The 19,042-nt window shown below is 44.0% G+C and overlaps 1 protein-coding gene across 5 annotated transcripts in view; it reads right to left on the reverse strand.

Moving 5' to 3' along the window:
* Positions 1-19,042, reverse strand: part of FRMD4B (FERM domain containing 4B) — a 360,926-nt gene that overhangs the window by 108,470 nt on the left and 233,414 nt on the right. For all 5 annotated transcript variants that reach the window (XM_050781288.1, XM_050781285.1, XM_050781286.1 and 2 more), the window contains one exon: positions 6,626-6,710. In XM_050781288.1, the coding sequence (XP_050637245.1) occupies positions 6,626-6,710 (85 nt within the window). The remainder of the gene's footprint in view (positions 1-6,625; positions 6,711-19,042) is intronic.

A 19,042-nucleotide genomic window follows, 5' to 3' on the forward strand; every position in this document is an offset into this window, starting at 1 on the left:
CAGATCACAAGGTCAGGAGTTTGAGACCAGCCTGACCAACATGGTGAAACCCCGTCTCTACTAAAAATACAAAAATTAGTTGGGTGTGGTGGTGCGTGCCTATAATCCCAGCTACTCAGGAGGCTGAGGCAGAAGAATAGCTTGAACCTAGAAGGCGGAGGTTGCAGAGAGCTGAGATCGTGTCACTGCACTCCAGCCTGGGCGACAGAGTAAGACTCTGTCTCAAAAAAAAAATTTTGCTTAGAGTGCTTAGAGTATTTTTCACAAAAGTGAAACATCTTTATTCCTTTTTCAGACCATCCTGGATACCCAAACTCAGAAACAAGGCACAATTATTTCTTTTTTTTTCTTTTTTTTTTTTTTTTTTTTGAGACGGAGTCATGCTCTGTCGCCCAGGCTGGAGTGCAGTGGCCAGATCTCAGCTCACTGCAAGCTCCGCCTCCCGGGTTCACGCCATTCTCCTGCCTCAGCCTCCCAAGTAGCTGGGACTACAGGCGCCCGCCACTTCGCCCGGCTAGTTTTTTGTATTTTTTAGTAGAGACGGGGTTTCACCGTGTTAGCCAGGATGGTCTCGATCTCCTGACCTCGTGATCCGCCCGTCTCGGCCTCCCAAAGTGCTGGGATTACAGGCTTGAGCCACCGCGCCCGGCCAAGCACAATTATTTCTTTCAACACATTGAAGTGTCACCATCGGCTTATTCTCTATGCAGTACGGGTAATGATATTACAAAACTCATTGGGAGCCACCAGTTTTTCAAATGACATGCTCATAAGGCTGAATTTTATAAATCCATATGTATGTCGCTGTGCAGAGCTTCAGCAACTGTATCAAATCTTATCACAAGTCATATTTCTTACTAAACAAGTATGTAAGGAGACATTGTGGTTTTATCAGTATTTGTAAATAAGAGCTCTCTTTTCCTGCCTGTGTGTTTCTGTTTTCAGTGGAAGGAAGGACGTAGCTGTAGGGGAAAGCTGTCTGGCAGAGAAGAAATGTGTGTAGGGTGTGATCAGAGGTGTCGAACATCTCACTGGTGAGAAGAATGCTCTCTGTGCAGTGTGGTGGGATGGGGGTGGGGGGGCGTTCACTCTCAGATCTAGCTGAGTCCTGAGTTAACAGTAGCTACCAACCATCAGTGACTCACTTTTGCCAATAAATAAATCCACCTACGAGTGTTCTACAGCTGAAACTATGTTCTCATAAAACTTCTTTGCCTCTGTGGCCATGGTTCAGCTGATACTCCTTATGTGGAATGTTTTTGAATAATCATACATCTTAAGAAATTACTTGAAAGCTGCTTTATCCAAACAGCTACCTGATCCTGGAACATCTCTTGGAATTTGTTACCAGCCATCTGCATTATATGTATATATTTGGAGACGGAGTCTCGTTCTGTTGCCAGGTTGGAGTGCAGTAGTGTGATCTCGGCTCACTGCAACCTGCGCCTCCCAGGTTCAAGCGATTCTCCTGCCTCAGTCTCCAGAGTTGGTGGGATTACAGGCGCCTACTGCCACACCCAGCTAATTGTGGTATTTTTTTGTAGAAACAGGGTTTCACCATGTTGGCCAGGCTGGTCACGAACTCCTGACCTCAAGTGATCCACCTGCCTTGGCCTCCCAAAGTGTTGGGATTACAGGTGTGAGCCACCACACCCAGCCATCTGCATAATAATTAGATAGAAAATATCCAACTCTAAATTCCTACAGATAAAAATTTAAAAAAATTATCTCAATAACAGTCATAGTGCCTTACAATATTATGTTCTGTAAAAGTTCTAAATTATCTGACAAGTCATGAAACACTCCCATTTAGAAAGGAGCTCCCAGGCCAGGCGCAGTGGTTCACACCTATAATCTCAGAACTCTGGGAGGCTGAGGCGGGTGAATCACTTGCGGTCAGGAGTTTGAGACCAGTCTGGCCAACATGGTGAAACCCCGTCTCTACTAAAAGCACAAAACATTAGCTGGGCTTGGTGGTGGGCGCCTGTAATCTCAGCTACTCGGGAGGCTGAGGCAGGAGAATCGCTAGAACCCAGGAGGCAGGGGTTGCAGTGAGTTGAGATCGCACCACTGCACTCTAGCCTGGACAACAAGAGTGAAACTCCATCTCAAAAAAAAAAAAAAAAAAAAAGGAGCTCCCAGCAACTGACATTCATAAAATGCAACAGCATTTAAAGGAATTCTGCTTTTCCTTGCTTTCTCAAGACAAACATAATTTAGCATATAGAGGTACAAGAGAAATGTCAGGAGTTGAAAATCTGCCTTCTAACCATCTTTGCATTAGCAAGAGAAAACACTGGATCAATGCCAACAAAGCAGTGAAAAATATTACAAGGAGCAATTGTATTTCTCTACATAGGAGAGGATGGCCAACTGTGGTTTATGAAACGTGCTCCTGACTCAGTAAATGCTGTGTTTGAAAAGCTGTGTTTGTTATATAGGTGTCTACTCATCAGTCAATCCTTAGAGTTCTTAGGAAAACCTGAGTCTCGAAAAGAGGGCTGTAGTAAAGTCTTTGATACTGGGAACATTTTACTTTCCCCATAGACTCAGCCAAAAACTCTGCTTTGAATATTTATACTTCCAGCCAAGATGGAGTAACAGGGACTGAATTTATCCTCTTAACTGAAAAAAAACAAAAACAAAAACAGACAAAATATATAAAACAACAGTTTTCATAACACTGAATATCCAGCAATGAAGATAGTGAACCTTGAACAAGGTGAGCCCTATGATTGCCCCCACTACTGTCAAGAGACGGCTCCAGGCTGTGGAGGGAGAAACACAGCGGAACACAGTGAACTCCCTGAGCTAAGGAGATGGAGCAACTCCTTAGTCCAGGAGATCAAAATGAATAGAATTTGCAGAACAGACCGCCAGAGAAAAGAGAGCTGTGAAGAGAGAGAACCCTGAAAATCTATAGAGGGTGTCCTTTGAGGATTCAGTAGAGCACTGATCATTCCATGCACTGAAAGAAACTACCCAAAGTGGGAGACCATCTGAAACCATAAGAGGGAAGAGTGCCTCGTCCTCACACAGGGCTGGAGGTGGTGCCTATTCCCACCAGCCAAACTAAAAAACATAATTCACGGGGCATTGAATAGAGTACTCAGGAAGATCAGTATGCAGAATAATTAGCTACAGAATGAGCGCTGCTCTGGGCTAGCCTAACAAATAATAAAAGCAAGACCTGAAAAAACCAATCCATATTTGAGTAACTAAACTGCATTCCGAAACCAAACATCAAGAATATGTATAGGAATAAAAAAATATATAGCATTCAAAAAGATACAATTAATAATGCCTAGCATCCAATCAAATACTGCCAGGCATGCAAATAGGCAGAAAAACATCACCCAAAATACAGACAAAAATCAATCGAAAATACCCAGAGCTAACACAGACATTAGGGTAAGCAGACAAAGGCATTAAAACCATTATTATAGGCCGGGCGCGGTGGCTCAAGCCTGTAATCCCAGCACTTTGGGAGGCCGAGACGGGCGGATCACGAGCTCAGGAGATGGAGACCATCCTGGCTAACACGGTGAAACCCCGTCTCTACTAAAAAATACAAAAAACTAGCCGGGCGAGATGGCGAGCGCCTGTAGTCCCAGCTACTCGGGAGGCTGAGGCAGGAGAATGGCATAAACCCAGGAGGCGGAGCTTGCAGTGAGCTGAGATCCGGCCACTGCACTCCAGCCTGGGCGACAGAGCGAGACTCTGTCTCAAAAAAAAAAAAAAAAAAAAAAAAAAACCATTATTATAACTATATTTAATATGTTCAAAAAGTTAAATAGTCACATGCAAGATGTAAAAAAGATCCAAATCAAACCTCTAAAGATAAAAACTCCAAATCAAACCTCCAAAGATAAAAACTCATGCCTGTAATCCCAGCACTTTGGGAGGCTGAGGTGGGCAGATCACCTGAAGTCAGGAGGTCGAGACCAGTCTGACAACATGGTGAAACCCCATCTGTACTAAAAATACAAAAACTTAGCTGGGTGTGGTGGCACATGCCTGTAATCCCAGCTATTCGGGAGGCTGAAGCAGGAGAATCGCTTCAGTCCGGGAGGTGGATGTTGCAGTGAGCCAAGTTTGCGCCATTGCACTTCAGCCTGGGCAACAAGAGTGAGACTCCATCTCAAAAACAAAAGAAAAACAAAAACAAAAACTCTGATGTACAAAATGGGATTAATGGCAGGTTAGATTACAAAAAACAGATGAGTGAAACTGAAGACAAAGAGAAACTATACAAGATATCATATTCCCCCAAATCCCCACAAATGCAAAGCATCACTGTGTGACAAGTTCAACTGGCCTAGTATATGTGTAACTGGGCTTTGCAAATGAGGCATACATGAGGCCAAAAAACAAAAAAAATCTGAAGAAATAATGGCTAAAATGTTTCTGAATTTGATGACAACAAACCAAGATGCTCAATAAATGCCAATGACATACACACATACAGAAACACATGAAGAAAGCTATATCAAGGCACCTCATAATAAAATTCCTCAAAGCAGGCCAGGTGCAGCGGCTCACATCTGTAATCCCAGCACTTTGGGAGGCTTCAGGCGGGTGGATCACCTGAGGTCAGGAGTTTGAGACCAGCCTGGCCAATATGGTGAAACCCCGTCTCTACTAAAAATACAAAAATTAGCCGGTTGCGGTGGTGCACACCTATAGTTCCAGCTACTCGGGAGGCTGAGGCAGGCGAATCGTTTGAACCTGGGAGGCAGAAGTTGCAATGATCTGAGATGGCGCCACTGCACTCCAGCCTGGGTGACAAAGCGAGACTCCATCTTTAAAATAAAAAAAAAAAATTAAAAATAAAAATTAAAAAAAAAACTTGCTCAAAGCAGAAAAAAGAAAAAGAGAAAAATTTAAAAGCAGCTAAAGAAAAAGATATTCCATACAGAAACACAAAGATAAAAATGACAGCAGACTTCTCATCAGAAACAATGCAAGCAAGAAGATAGTGAATCAATATTTCTAAAGTACGGAAAGAGAAAAACCGCCAACACAGAATCCTACATCATGTGTAATAGTTTCCAAAACCAAAGGCAAATAAAGATGTCTTCAGGCACAAGCTGAAGGAATTCACCACCAGTATGCCCACACTGTAAGAAATGCTACAGGAAGTCCTCTAGGCAGAAATAATCATAACAGACAGAAATATTAATCCACACAAGTGAATGAAGAGCAATAGAAATGCCAACTCCATGGGTAAATATGTAAGACTTTTGGTACTGTTTGAATTTCTTTAAAGTTAATTGAATATTTACACAAAAATAATAATGTCATGTGCATCTGTAACTTATCAAAAAGTAAATTGTATGACATCAATCACATAAGGGCTGAGAGGAGAAAAATGGAAGCATACTATTGTAAGATTGTTATACTACATGTGAAGTGGTATAATATCATCTTGAAAGTAAATCTGATAAGTTAAAAATGTATCCTATAAACCCTAAAGTAACCATGGAAATAACAAAGAGTTATAGCTAATAATCCAACAAAAGAGGTAAAATGAACACATAACATGCTCAATAAACCTAAAAGAAGGCCTGGAAACAGGCATGCAGTCTGGAGAGGGAATTCTGAGATCCCAAGCATTGAGATCATAACGTACAAGGGAGGAGCCAGGCTCCACTGGGCATCTCTTGGCCCATGGCTTCCCTTCCCTTCCTCAGGAAGTTGCTTGAGGAGACCACAGTGAAGGCTTTTAAAGCTATGCTAGTCTGCAAAGAGAAAAGACAAAAAACTGAGAGTGTTTAAAAACTTTTTTTTGTTGTTGTTTTTGTTTTTGAGACAAAGTCTAACTCTGTCGCCCAGGCTGGAGTGCACAAGCTCGGCTCACTGCAACCTCTGCCTCCAGGGTTCAAGTGATTCTCCTGCCTCAGCCTCCCAAGTAGCTGGGATTACAGGCACACGCCACCACGCCTAGCTAAGTTTGTATTTTTAGTAGAGACGGGGTTTCACTGTGTTGGCCAGGCTGGTCTCGAACTACTGACCTCGTGATCCGCCCATCTTGGCCTCCCAAAGTGCTGTGATTACAAGCATGAGCCACCGTGCCCGGCCGTAAAAACTTTTATAGCAATTTGACATGGCCGTAACATCCCAGCATGGGATTATTTTTCTAGCAATGCATGTTTATTGAATTTTATAAAAGTGATCTGTCCTTGATGCATTAGATAGAAATAAAAAACAATAAGAGAAAAACCCTGTCCTTACCACAGATAACTGAGATACTGCTTGAAAACATGTGGCTGTGAGCAGCCTTCCTTCCCTAGATTTAAGGTGGCTCGTGTGTGCAGGGATCAGAAGGCAGAAATTGAACTGAAATAAGGCTGGTTTTGAATTACTGTAAGTGTAGGGCATACCTTATTTAAAAAGATTTCTGGTCTAGACGTTTTGATGATAATCTGATTGATCCATCTTTCTGTCTTTCTGGGTCACTCTGTCAATTATATGCTGCATTTAAAGTAGTGGGGATTGTGTATACTCAGGAATCCCCTGCAGAGGGTTGTCTTTCCCACTCAGAATTTGAGAAAAGATGTCATTTGTGCATGTGTGTAGTTGGCGGGTAGGACATACTCATCGAAAAGACGAACGGGGCACCTACCTTGTGCACGCAGGCCTTTGCATTCAGGAAAAACAGCTCCACGGTGGTTTTATCCTTTAAAAACGATATGCTCTCAATGTAAAACCTGAAAAACAGCAGAGGAGTTTGTTCCTTCAGATTTATTTTCATCTCTCAGCATTCCTCATTCAGTGTTCCCCGAAAGCAGCGCGAGAATTTTGAGAAACCTGAGGAAGGTTGTGCGTTCTTTTCCTTTTTAAAAGAAATGTGCACCACACGTTAGTACGTGATGGATGTATGTGTATGTATGCCTAAAATCTCTTTCGGCATGTTTTTGTGTCTTGGAAGGTGAGTTAAAGAGAAACCCCAGATGGTAATCAACCAAACACAAACATTTATTTGTGTTGCTCATTCTTTGAGACATGTTCTGGGAGTTCATAATAATACCTCAGACAGCTTCAAAAGAAAAGCCCAGGTGAACCCGGAGTTGAAAGCTGAAGTCGGCTGAGCAAGCACCACCTAACCCAACCCCAAACCCTGCTTGAGGCTCGGGGATTTTTAGACGGAGGGGCCTCAGGGCCTCACGCCTACCTGACCCCCATCCACTGGGTGAGTTTCAATCACACTTTTCAATCACTCTTTTCTTCCTTCCCATCCTTCCAGGCCCTGGGTTTTTCCTTTGGCTCAAAGCCAATCTCTCAGCAACCATCAATCTTGGTCTTTTCTCATGCAAATCAGGGTATTCTGGGCCTCACTACTCCACTCCCTTTCTAGGATTTTGCTTGTTCAATCTGTGAGACCACAGGTTGCAGGCAGGCCCCTCTCTCAGGAGAGCTCTGACAGCTCCGGGGTGAGGAGGGGAGGAGGCTGAGTCTTTAACAACTCTGTTTGCGTAATCCTGTACTGATGAGGCCAGCTTGCAAAGGCTGGCGCTCTGTGGTGGGCGAGCGGGCAAGCTAGGGGCCCGAAGTTTTCCTCACGTTCTGGAGCATTGGTGGATGAATAATGCATGAAGGGCCATCAAGCCCCAAGACAGCTCACTGCTTTGAGTCCGAAAGGGAATTTACTCTCAGACCAGTGAGAGTGAAGGCAAAGCCGGGCTAGGAAGTGGCCAGGTGGACCTATCCTTAGCTCTGCGGAATCCTGAGGGGGCTTGAGCCTTTGCTTCTCTTTTTCTCCCTTTCCACAGTGATGACACCTTTGATAAATAAATGCAGCTGAAAGGGCTGTGAAAGATTTTATCACTGAGACAGTAAAAACGTTCGAAACATTCCACCCTTTAACGTTGAGTCATCAAGGGAAGTTCCAGAAAGAGAACAAATCCTTTATATTTTTACTTACAAGCTTTTATCTCACTTATAAGTGAGGTTAATGAAGATGGAGGAGTGTCGGATTTATGAGAAGAGAAAGTTAAGTACGAAGGCGGTTAAGGAAATGAGGAGTTGGGGGGAAAATAGGCTTTGGAATCCAAAAGATCGAGATGTAGTGTTTCAAGTCCACCATTTATTAGCTGTATGATAATAATGTTTCTTTGTGTCTTTCTAAATTGGGTGTCTTACCTCTGAGGAAAGAACAGAACTTTTATCTGAAGAATTCCAGTTCTTTCAATTTATCAGGTCTAGAGAGGCATTAAAATGGACAGCAATCAAGTCCTATTTCCCTCCTTGAGCTATGTATTTTTCTCCAGAAACTGCCTGGTATAGCCAAAACTAGCTGCACTGGACACATTAGTGTCCACTACCCCGGACACTATAACCCACATCCTGTAGCTCAACAATGGATAGCCAGGCCAGACGCAGTGGTTCACGCCTGTAATCCCAGCACTTTGGGAGGCTGAGGCGGGCACATCACTGGAGGCCAGGAGTTCCAGACCAGCCTGGCCACCATGGTGAAACTGTCTCTACTAAAAATACAAAAATTAGCTGGGCGTGATGGTGGGCGGGCACCTGTAACCTCAGCTACTCCGGAGGCTGAGGGAGGAGAATTGCTTGAGCCTGGAAGGTGGAGGCTGTAGTGAGCTGAGATTGCGCCACTGCAACTCCAGCCTGGCCAACAGAGGGAGACTCTGTCTCAAAAATAAAATAAACAAACAAATAAACAAACCCCCAATCACTGATCAACGTTATTTCTGTAAACCAAGGAGAATTAATTCCTGACAAACAACTTTTATAACTGTCCCCTTTCTTGATTTGTCCTTTTTATCTTTAAACACTTGGGCCTCTCCTTCTCCAGAGCACTTCTTAAGGCAACTTGGAAGTGTGTCCTGGGCTGCAGTCCTCAACCTTGTCCCAAATAAGCTTTCTATATTAATTTTGTCTCAGCTTTTCCTTTTGGGTAGACAGTATTCTCTTCTCCCATCAGTCTAGTTTCTTCTACTCTGAGCCCTGCTGCGTGGACTAGGAGAGTCACCTGACTCAAAGGCAGCCAAGATGTCAGGCGGTGAGGAGGCCTGGAAAGGAGCAAGTGCTACTCAACAGATGCTTTTTATATTGCATGATGAATGAGCCAACCGATTAACATGGGCTCTTAGAGACTGAGGGGCGGGTCAGGAGGGATTCAGTGGAGGCAGAGAAAGGCACTAAGCAGCAATCATGAGGCAGCAGAAGCCATGAAGTAGAGAGGGACAAGAGTCCACAGCAAGAGTTGATGGACCAAAGCAGGGTAGCCGAGTCACTGTGATGGCAGACACCAAAGTGAGGCGGACCAGAGGTTGGCTGCTGCTACAGGGCTAAGATGACCCATGTTACACAAGTTTCTGTGCATCTCCAAGAACCTTCCAGTTCAACTACTTGGTGGTGGCTGTTTCCTGCTTTCTTGGCTTTCCCATGCATTTGTATCCCTATCAATGAAGATAATATGAGCAGGCTTCCAGCGGGCAGCCTAATTAAGGGCAGCAGCAGGATCCCAGCCAACATTTCCCAAACTCTTACTAAGGTGCCTGCAATGTGCTAAGTGCTTCCCGATTGTTCTCTCATTTAATTATCACAACCACCTTGGGGAGGGACCTATGATGACCCTGATTTCACAGACTCAGACTCTTGAGTTTTAGAGATCTGCCTACCCGGTGGGGCTAGGTCTTGGTCTGGAACAATGACTTTGACTCTGTGGACAATGCTCTTAAGCAACATCTCCTGGGCTGCCACTCCCAGTTCACTCAACCAGCACTCAGCAGGAAGCTGAACCCTTAGTAATTGTGGGCATCTCAACAACGTAAAAAATAGGCAGAGAAATAAGACAAGTGTGACATTTTCACCAAAATGTTAACATATGTAGAAGTACATGTGTTCTCTATTGCTTCAATAAGCAAAACCACGGCAAAAGACTTAAGTTGAAGGATTTTGATTAACCTATAAAACATCTTTTTAAAAGTTAGAGTAGTCTCAGAAGGGGAAGGCCTTTCCACAGGAAGAGATCTCCCTGTCCTAAAAAAATCCTAGGTCAGATTAGCAGAACTCAACATCTGCTTTCTACTTGAAATTTCTGAGATTATTTTTTCCCTTCACTTCTAATTACTTCAATAGACGTCTCTAACAGAGACTATTAAAAAACAGGGGGTCAATGAATTTTCTCACTAACAAAGCTCATAATAATTTCTTAATTTTATTTAAAATTTAGTCTTCACTTGAATTTCCCCATTGTCTCCAAAACTTATAAAAAATGAGTTCTGTGATTGTAACATTTAATAAGTAAAGCTGCACTGGTCTACGGCAACAGTCACATATGCAAAAGTCGTAAGGATCACCGGCTGGATATAAATGAGTGATGCTGACTAGATGGGTGAGACCTGCTTGGGGGACACCGGGACACATTTTTTCTACTCTACTAAAACTCCTTCATCAAGGTGTGGGTAGGTGACCCAAGGTAGGCCAGTCAGCTTCTCACCCTGGAGAATAAACATGATTAGAATGACCTAAAGATCAAAGATGGTTGGAGCTTATTTATTCTGCTAGCAGCACTCTGATGAAATTGTCCCTTGGTTTCTGCTCCCTAGATCCTTGCAAAAGCCCTGATCCCTGTCTTTTCTGAGTCCTTGTTAGTTCAGTTTTCCTTCCATTTTGTTTGTTAGCCACAAGTGGTTCTGTTGCTGGCAACCAGAGAACCCAAGTTAATACAGGGCTTCTTCTGTGCTAGGGATAATACAAAGTGCTCTACAGGAACCATTTTTTTTTTTTCATCTTTGGTACAACCAGATGCAGTAGGCAACAAATTATGAGCCCATTTTATAGATGAGAAAGCTTAGATACAGAGATGTCAAGTCCTCTTCTTTAGGCCATACAGCTAGCAAGTACTGGAGCCATGACTCAAACTGAGGTCTGTTAGACTTCTAAGTTCATATTCCAAGCCAATATGATATAACGCTTTCCTACAATAACAACCAAAATGAAATATAACAAGTACACAATGCTGTGGGGGCCCACCAGCCTGATGCAATTAACTCAGCTTATGAATTAAGGGGAGAATGTTGCCAAACTGAAATCCATAGGACTAAGCGCCACAGGAGAGGGGACAGTTGAGCTGAGTCTTAAAGAATGCATGAGTTCACCAGGTAACACAGGTAGGAAGGGCACTCCAGGCGGAGCGCATATTAGCCAAACCAATCCTCTTGCTAGTCTTCGGGCATTGAAGAAACCACGTACAGGTTGCTGGGTAGCTTGGCGCCAAATCAGTTTGTGGTGCATCCAACTCTGAACAGATACCTTTGTACTAGAAACTGGGTTCACCTTGTTTTTGGAGCCCAGGCCCCTGACTACATCCTAGTCCCAGTAAACAGGTCTCTATCTTATTTCCCACTACTTTCTGGCGACCAGCCCTGGTGCCTCCTGCCTAGGCATCCGATTACCAGCTCTCTGAACCCACAATTCCATCTCTCCCTCAAGGGGACCATTGTAATGACTTCATATTTATGGAGTGTATGAAAAGTACATAGGAGCTTTGGGGGAAAAGGCTCTTCTCAGGCACACCTATCAACACACACCATGAACTGAAAATAAAATCTAGGACTTCTTAATGACATGAAATGGACTATCCCAGATTAATAAAATAAAGACCTTTTCTTTCAGCCTTTTTTTGCAAAAGGATACTGTTTCCTTTTTGCATGCTTACTGTGAGCGATTTCACTAAGGTTCTGTTAAGTTGAAGCCCATGGTTAATTTTTCAGCTTCAGAAAGAACCCAGGCTTTTTGAATAGGCACACATTTTGGAGACAAACCTCAGCTTCACAAGCGTAATTTCTTGAGAAAAGAATTTGCTCAGGAAGGTTTTGTCTCTGCTATTTGGGCTCCTCCCATTAGCATTTTTTTCCTTTCTTGGTTGGCTTAACCACTCATTAGTGATGACAGAACATTACACCACAGTGACATGACAAAGACGGCTGGAAGGGACACAGCCCTGCCAGCCAGATGGCAACACATGGATGTCAAAGAGCACAACACCCAGTTGTTTGGAAGTGGCTCTCCTTTGAAGAGTCGCTTAAATTTACATGACCAATATTTTTGTCTTGTGGTATTTATTTCTAGTGGTCACAAGTCAACACTAGGGAGCGGGACAGACATTACTTTGAATCGTAGCTCCAATGCTGATCAGTCTTGAGGTCTTGGGGCAGCTGCTCTGCTCTCAGTGCCTCTTACCTCTCTTGCCCCACACACTGGAGAAATGACAGGGTTTGAAATGTGCTTAATGGAGGGGCGCTGTGGCTCACGCTTGTAATCCCAGCACTTTGGGAGGCTGAGGCAGGCGGATCACCAGGTCAGGAGACTGAGACCATGGTGAAACCCCGTCTCTACTACTACTACAAATACAAAACAATTAGCCAGGCATGGTGGCGGGCGCCTGTAGTCCCAGCTACTCAGGAGGCTGAGGCAGGAGAATGGCGTGAATCCGGCAGGCGGAGTGAGCGGAGATAGCGCCACTGCACTCCAGCCTGGGCGACAGAGCCAGACTCCGTCTCAAAAAAAAAAAAAAAAAAAAAGAAATGTGCTTAACATAGCAGGTGGCGTGTAGTTTAGTAGCCAATGAATGGCGGTGATTATTAGAATATTATTATCGCTCTACTGATGTGACTGTAATAAAAGGCACTGACTTAGTTGGGAACATCTTTAAAGCTTTAACTGTAACAACCAGAATAAAAATTCCAAGTATCTGGCCAGGTGCAGTGCCTCATGCCAGTAATCCCAACACTTTGGGAGGCCAAGGCAGGCAGATCACGTGAGGCCAGGAGTTCGAGACCAGCCTGGCCACCATGGTGAAAACTCATTTCACTAAAAATACAAAAATTAGCTGGATGTGGTGGTACATGCCTGTAGTCCCAGCTATTCAGGAAGCTCAGGCAGGAGAATCGTTTGAACTCGGAAAGAGGAGGTTGCAGTGAGCCGAGATTGTGCCACTGCACTCCAGCGTGGGTGACCGAGCAAGATTCTGTCTCAAAAAAAAAAAAAAAAAAAAATTCCAAGTATCTTTCCTAAGTTCCTTCTCTCAAGGAAACAAATGCTACAAAAATGTCTGTTTTAACACAAAATGAGAAAATATTATGAAATGAATGCTCTTCTAACCAGTTTTGACTTTTCTTTCTCAACTGAGCATGGTTTCTTTGCTTCCCAGGGCCTTTGCGAGGTCCGAGTGATATCTTCAAAGAGGGTGAATTGGGCAAGAACTGCTCAATTATTTTGCATTCTGAACAATGCTGAGTTTGTGACTGGCGTCCAGCGAGGGCTAAATCAAAACACCTCATTCTGGGTTTCATTTAGTCACCATGAGTAATTTCAGGCATTTAACTGCAGCCACAGGCCTTGAAAGATTTCTATCAGATCCTCATCCACATTCTGAGCAGGGAGATATCTGTTTATTGCTTGTAATGACCCTGCAAGGTAGTCATATCTCACTTTATAATGCATGCTGAAGGCTGAAGTGTAATTTAAGTGTATTTCACTTTCTCCAAACACATCACTTTCTGCAAGCTATTATGCAGTGCTTATGGGAGTCCAATATGTTCCCTTTCATCTGTGGGAGGGGAACAGTCTTGGAGAATTCCCAGGGGAAGCACTGTTTGCTTCTACAATGTGCTCCTCTGCCAGGAATGCTCTTTCTCATTTCTGAATTTCCAGACATGGCCAGAACTAGAGAGGGCCTCCTGGTAAGCCTGTAGGAACCTGCCCTCTTGCTCCTTTCCCACAACATGACTCTTTCTGAGTTATCTGGAAGAGCTGGAGGCCCAAAAGAGTCAGGGCCTTGCTGTGACCTGCCAGGAAGGGGAGAGAGTCTTCTCCCCTAGGCAACCTGAAGTGTCAGGGGCATGTGAATTCCAAGTGCTTGCCTCTCCTCCTCTTTAAAACAGCCTGCTCTAGTCCTCCACAGGAAAGCAGGGACAGATGCTTTGAGAGGGAGTGGGGAGGGGAGGCAGGGGAGAAAAGTTGGGTGGGGAGGTAACATCTGGGCACGGTGAATAATGAAGATAAATGATAAGATCCTCTGCCCAGTGCAAAGGGGACTAGGTCAGACCCAAGCCAGACAATCCCAGATCTTTCATATTCAAAGGCTGTGACAGAAACATGATAGAATGTTTCACCCACTGAATATGTGGTTGAGGCAGCCTGTTATTTATAACATAAAAATAGTTAACATTTATAGAGGGTCTACATTACCTGTTAGCACTTGGAATCCTCCAAAAACCCCCAAAGTAGGTGGGTGCTACCACCAGCTTCATTTTATAGGTGATGAAACAGGCCCGAGAGGGTGCCAGAAACTACACAGTGAGTAAGTGGAAGAGCTGGAATATGAACCTAAGAATGATGCTAAAGCTCTGTTCTCAATGTTTGGGTGGGGGTGTTTACCAATGCTGAAGACACTATTTGACTGTCAGCACTTGGGGAGTGTTATTGTTTATTCTGAAACAGGGTCTTGCTCTGCTGCCCGGGCTAGAGTGCAGTGGCCTGATCACTGCAGCCTCAACTTCCTGGGCTAAAGCCATCCTCCTGCCTCAGCCTCCTGAGTAGCTGTGACTGCAGGCACGCACTAAAATGCGAGGATAATTTTTGTATTTTTTGTAGAGACAGAGTTTCACAATGTTGCCCAGGCTGGACCTGAACTGGACTCAAGTGCTCCACCTGCCTTGGCCTCCTGAAGTGCTGGCATTACAGGTGTAAGCCACAGTGCCCAGCCTGGGAGCATTATTGACGTCAGTAGGTGGAGACCAGGGATCTGCTAAAGATCCTACAGCACAGCTTATCTCCCTACTATAAAGAATGGCCTGGTCCTCAGTTTCAATAGTGCTGCTACAGTGAAACCCTGCATTGAAAGCCGAGCTTCTAATTTCTGAGCTCTGCAGCTTCTTTCACCCTTCACAATATGGTTTCTTTCTTTTCTTTTTTTCTTTTGGAGACAGGGTCTTGCTCTGTTGCCCAGGCTGGAGTGCAATGGCGCGATCTGCAACCTCTGCCTCCCAGATTCAAGTGATTCTCCTGCCTCAGCCTCCCACGTAGCTGGGACTACAGGTGTGCACCACCACACCTGGCTAATTGTTGTATTTTTAGTAGAGACGGGGTTTCGTCATGTTGGCCAGGCTCTTCTCAAACTCCTGACCTTGTGATCCACCGGCCTTGGCTTCCCAAAGTGCTGGGATTACAAGCATGAGTCACTGCGCCCAGCCCCACCATACAATTTCTTTACTTTTGATGTTGCCTCTTCATTGTCCTAAGACACACACACACACACACACACACACACACACACAGACACACACACACATCCTTTAAGTATTCATGGCCCATCTGTTTCTTAAAACTGTGGAAACACAGGCACACCCACCAAAAGATAGGACTGAAAGGTTTGAGAGGGGAGTGAGCAGATTTCTAAAAATAGTTTCTGATGCTTGCCCAGGGAATACACCAAGAAATAGAATCCTGTAAGAAACTGGAATCATGATCGAGCATGTGCTTCAGAGGATTCTGTGTCTTTCTTGAACTCTTGTGTGATAAGGATGTTGGATCCTCGAAGATGAAGGCCATTAACCGCCTGCCTGGAAGTTCAGAATAGGCTGGGCCAGTTAGGGGTCATGGGTGATACTGAGGCAACTGGCCTTTGTATTTCCCACGGTCTGGGGTATTGTGCATTCAGATGGGAGTGTGGTAGATGGGCAAGGACCTCTAGCTAACTCGCACACCTCCCGCAAGTAGCCTCAGCTCAGCCTAAGTAGGAGGAATCAGCTGTTTCTCTGGGCCTTTAAATCACATTCCTCCATGAAAAGACGCACTTTCCAGCCCTCTCGTTATTGTAAATCACCTACCCTCTGATGGCTTTAAACAAACGCATGCTTATCTGGTCACAAACATTTTATCCTTTCTTCCTCTTATCACTTTTCATAATTGCATTTAAAAAATTTGCTCAAGTAATATGTTCATTGTAGGAAAAAACACAGATGAGCGAAAAAGAAGAAAATAAAAATCGTCCCTACAATTATCCTACCTAGAGATTAACTATTGTTAACATTTTCAGCTTAGTTTCTATCTGTACAGATGTTTTATACAATATTTTACACAGAGTGTTATCATATCGCATGGACTTTTTGTGGTCCACTTCTTTCACCTAGAATATATTGGGAGCATCTTTCTATGTCAATAAGTCTCCCTCTTTACTACAGTCTGTCTTTATGTGTCACGTGTATTTGGCCCTCTTTAAAAAATTCTGGTGGAATGATGAGGACTCATGGGTTGTAGTCATGATGTTCCTTGAGTTAAACTCTTTCTAAAGATCTAACGTTCCAAAGACCAGGCCAGGAGTGATGAGAAGGCAGTCAGCAGTCTTGAATTCAAGGGCTCCCTGTTTACAGCAATTTTCACCCAGAGGGAGTAGTCTGCCTCCGGGTTTCCTACTACAGTAGGAAAGTGAGTTCTTCTCAGCCCCAAGAGTGGCAGACAATGCTTTAGGGTACCACTGAGTGGATACATGCGGTCCTAGGACCCAGCAAAAGTGACTTGGAAAGAGGAGGAGGAAAAGAAGGGAGAAGAAGAGGGAAGACCAATTGAAATGAAAAACAAAACAAATAATAAAGGGGATGAAAGAAGCCAAGATTCTGGCTTTGACTGGAACAAGGTGGTACCGGCCTGAGCCACCTCAGGTTGCCCTCCTCTGAGGGAATATGAGCTTCTCCAGTGAGGTCACGCCAAGGCCCTGCACTCCTAGTTAAATGCTTGCTTGCTCCTCACTGTCAAGCCTTTCAAATATTCACATCTGGGCTGCATTACCAAGAGGCCCATATGTTTGTGGAATATAATTTATGGCAACCAGATAACAACCCCCAGCCTGGGGAAGTCCCCCAGAAACCTGGTGGAGTTTGGACTCCTATGGAAATAGAGAACTGGTTAAATAAATTATGGTACCTAAATAAATTATGGTGCGTCTATACACACAGAGGTCACACACGTATTTAGCACACCTCTTTGAGATTTTATAACTGGAAAAAAGAAGACAAAGGTTTAATCTTGAAGTCATAAAGGGAACACTATGTGCTTTTGCTTTACATATTTTCTTTTCTCTGTGCAGAAGCAGCATATGTTTCTGAGCTGCTCCCTCTATCCTGGGGAATATAAACCAGATATTTATTAACCCTTCAAATCTGTAGTACCTCAGGGTTTAGCTCAGGAGTAAATGAGACAATACTTGTCAAAGAGCCTAGGGCCTGCTGGAGTTTATGCTACGTTTCGGTAGAGAGAAAACTTCTTGAGAGCAAGATCTCATGGAATTTTTCTTTTTCATAAATGCTACAATAAAAAAATTCCTTACATTTGCATAATGTTTTGCAAAATCATTTTGTATCCCCTGCCCTCTCTTCAATTCTCATAACCAACTTGTACCATCTCTGGTGAATGTGGAGTGAGACTCAGTGTGGTCCACCCCACTCACCTCTGGCCTGGACCATTGCAACAGTTTCCTAAGTGGTCTTGCTGTGCCCTCCTGCCCCGTTCCAGTCTGTCCTCAATCCAGCAGCCAGAGTGAGTCTGTTTAAAATGGAAATTGGTTATGCTCTCAAGCTCAAAACCCATAGGCCCCAATGCCCTACAGGCCAACCCCATGCCAACTCCTACTCATTTCCCTTTTGTAGGTTCTCTCCAGATACATGACTTCCTTCCAGGGGCTGGTACACACCAGGCATGCTCTTGCCAACCTGTCTGTGCACCTGCTGTTCCCCTGGCCTGGAAGAAACTTCCCCAGAAATGGGCCTGGGTCCTGGGTCCTTGTCTCATCTCCTGTATGTCTTTGTTCAATGCCACCTTCTTTGGGAGGCCTTCCCTGATCACTGTATTTAGAATTGCAGCCCCAGCTTTGCTAATATTCCCTTTTCCTCCTCCCTAATGGAACTTCCTCCATAACCCCTCACATAAGATGCTTTGCAGGTTTACTTTACTTAGTGTCAGTCTCTTTCCATTAGGCTGTATGCTTTATGGCTGCAGGATTTTTGTCATTTTCTTCTACCACTGCTAGATTTCCAGCATCTAGTATAGGGCCAGGCACGTAGCAGGAAATCAGCAACTATTTATCAGATGAATGGATAAACTGTTATTCTACAATGAATGCATTTGTTTATGTGTATGCAGACTATGATGGTAGAGATTTTTGCCTTCTTCACTATTGGGTCCTCAGACCTAGAATGGGGCAGAGCACAACGTAGCAAAACTCTAACACATAATGAATGAATGAAGGAAGAAATGTTTCTTCACAGCTTGGTGTAGCTCCTTCCAGGAATTTTCTCAGTATTTACAGATCTATATATGTTTATAAAACATACCAACTTCAAAAAACCTCAATGTGATCACTTGAACTTCCCATGGCATAAATAGTAATCTCTGTTTTACAGAAGGACACTCATTCCCTATCTTTTTCAGATATAATGTATCTTTTCTCCTCAGATGCATGAACGATGAGATACATGACAACATCCCTGATAACAGTGACTTATTAAAGTAATGATTTATAAGAGGAGGGGTGGAGAGAGGGCTGGACAATGCACCCCTCCCTCCATGGCACTATATCAGAATCTGGGCTAGGAATGTGGAGTTGGAGGGGAGTAACTGTGTAGTCTGAAAAATTTCCCAAGATGATTCAGATATGCCCTGCCTCGCCTTCTGGAGAAGCTCTGAATTGCAATGTACTTTTTCATCTAATCTCTTTTGTTAAAGTGATTCATCATTTACTATAAAAGTGCCACCATAACCTACTGAACCTATCTTCATTGTTGGCATTAGGACTTCTAATTGTTTGCGTTGAAAATAACAGCAGTACACATGCTTTATGCTATCACTGAAGGGACTTCTTTTTCATTGTGCATTAACTATTTGGTGATCACACACCTCAGTGTCCATGAATGAGGGGCCTCTGTGCTCCATGTTCCAGTGCATGCAGCAGTGCTGTGCTGACGCAAGAGGTGAGGACCCCAATCTCAAAAGAGGTCCCCTGCACTTCCAGAGGCTC

This window comes from Macaca thibetana, chromosome 2, assembly GCF_024542745.1.
Source record: "Macaca thibetana thibetana isolate TM-01 chromosome 2, ASM2454274v1, whole genome shotgun sequence".
NCBI lineage: Eukaryota > Metazoa > Chordata > Mammalia > Primates > Cercopithecidae > Macaca > Macaca thibetana.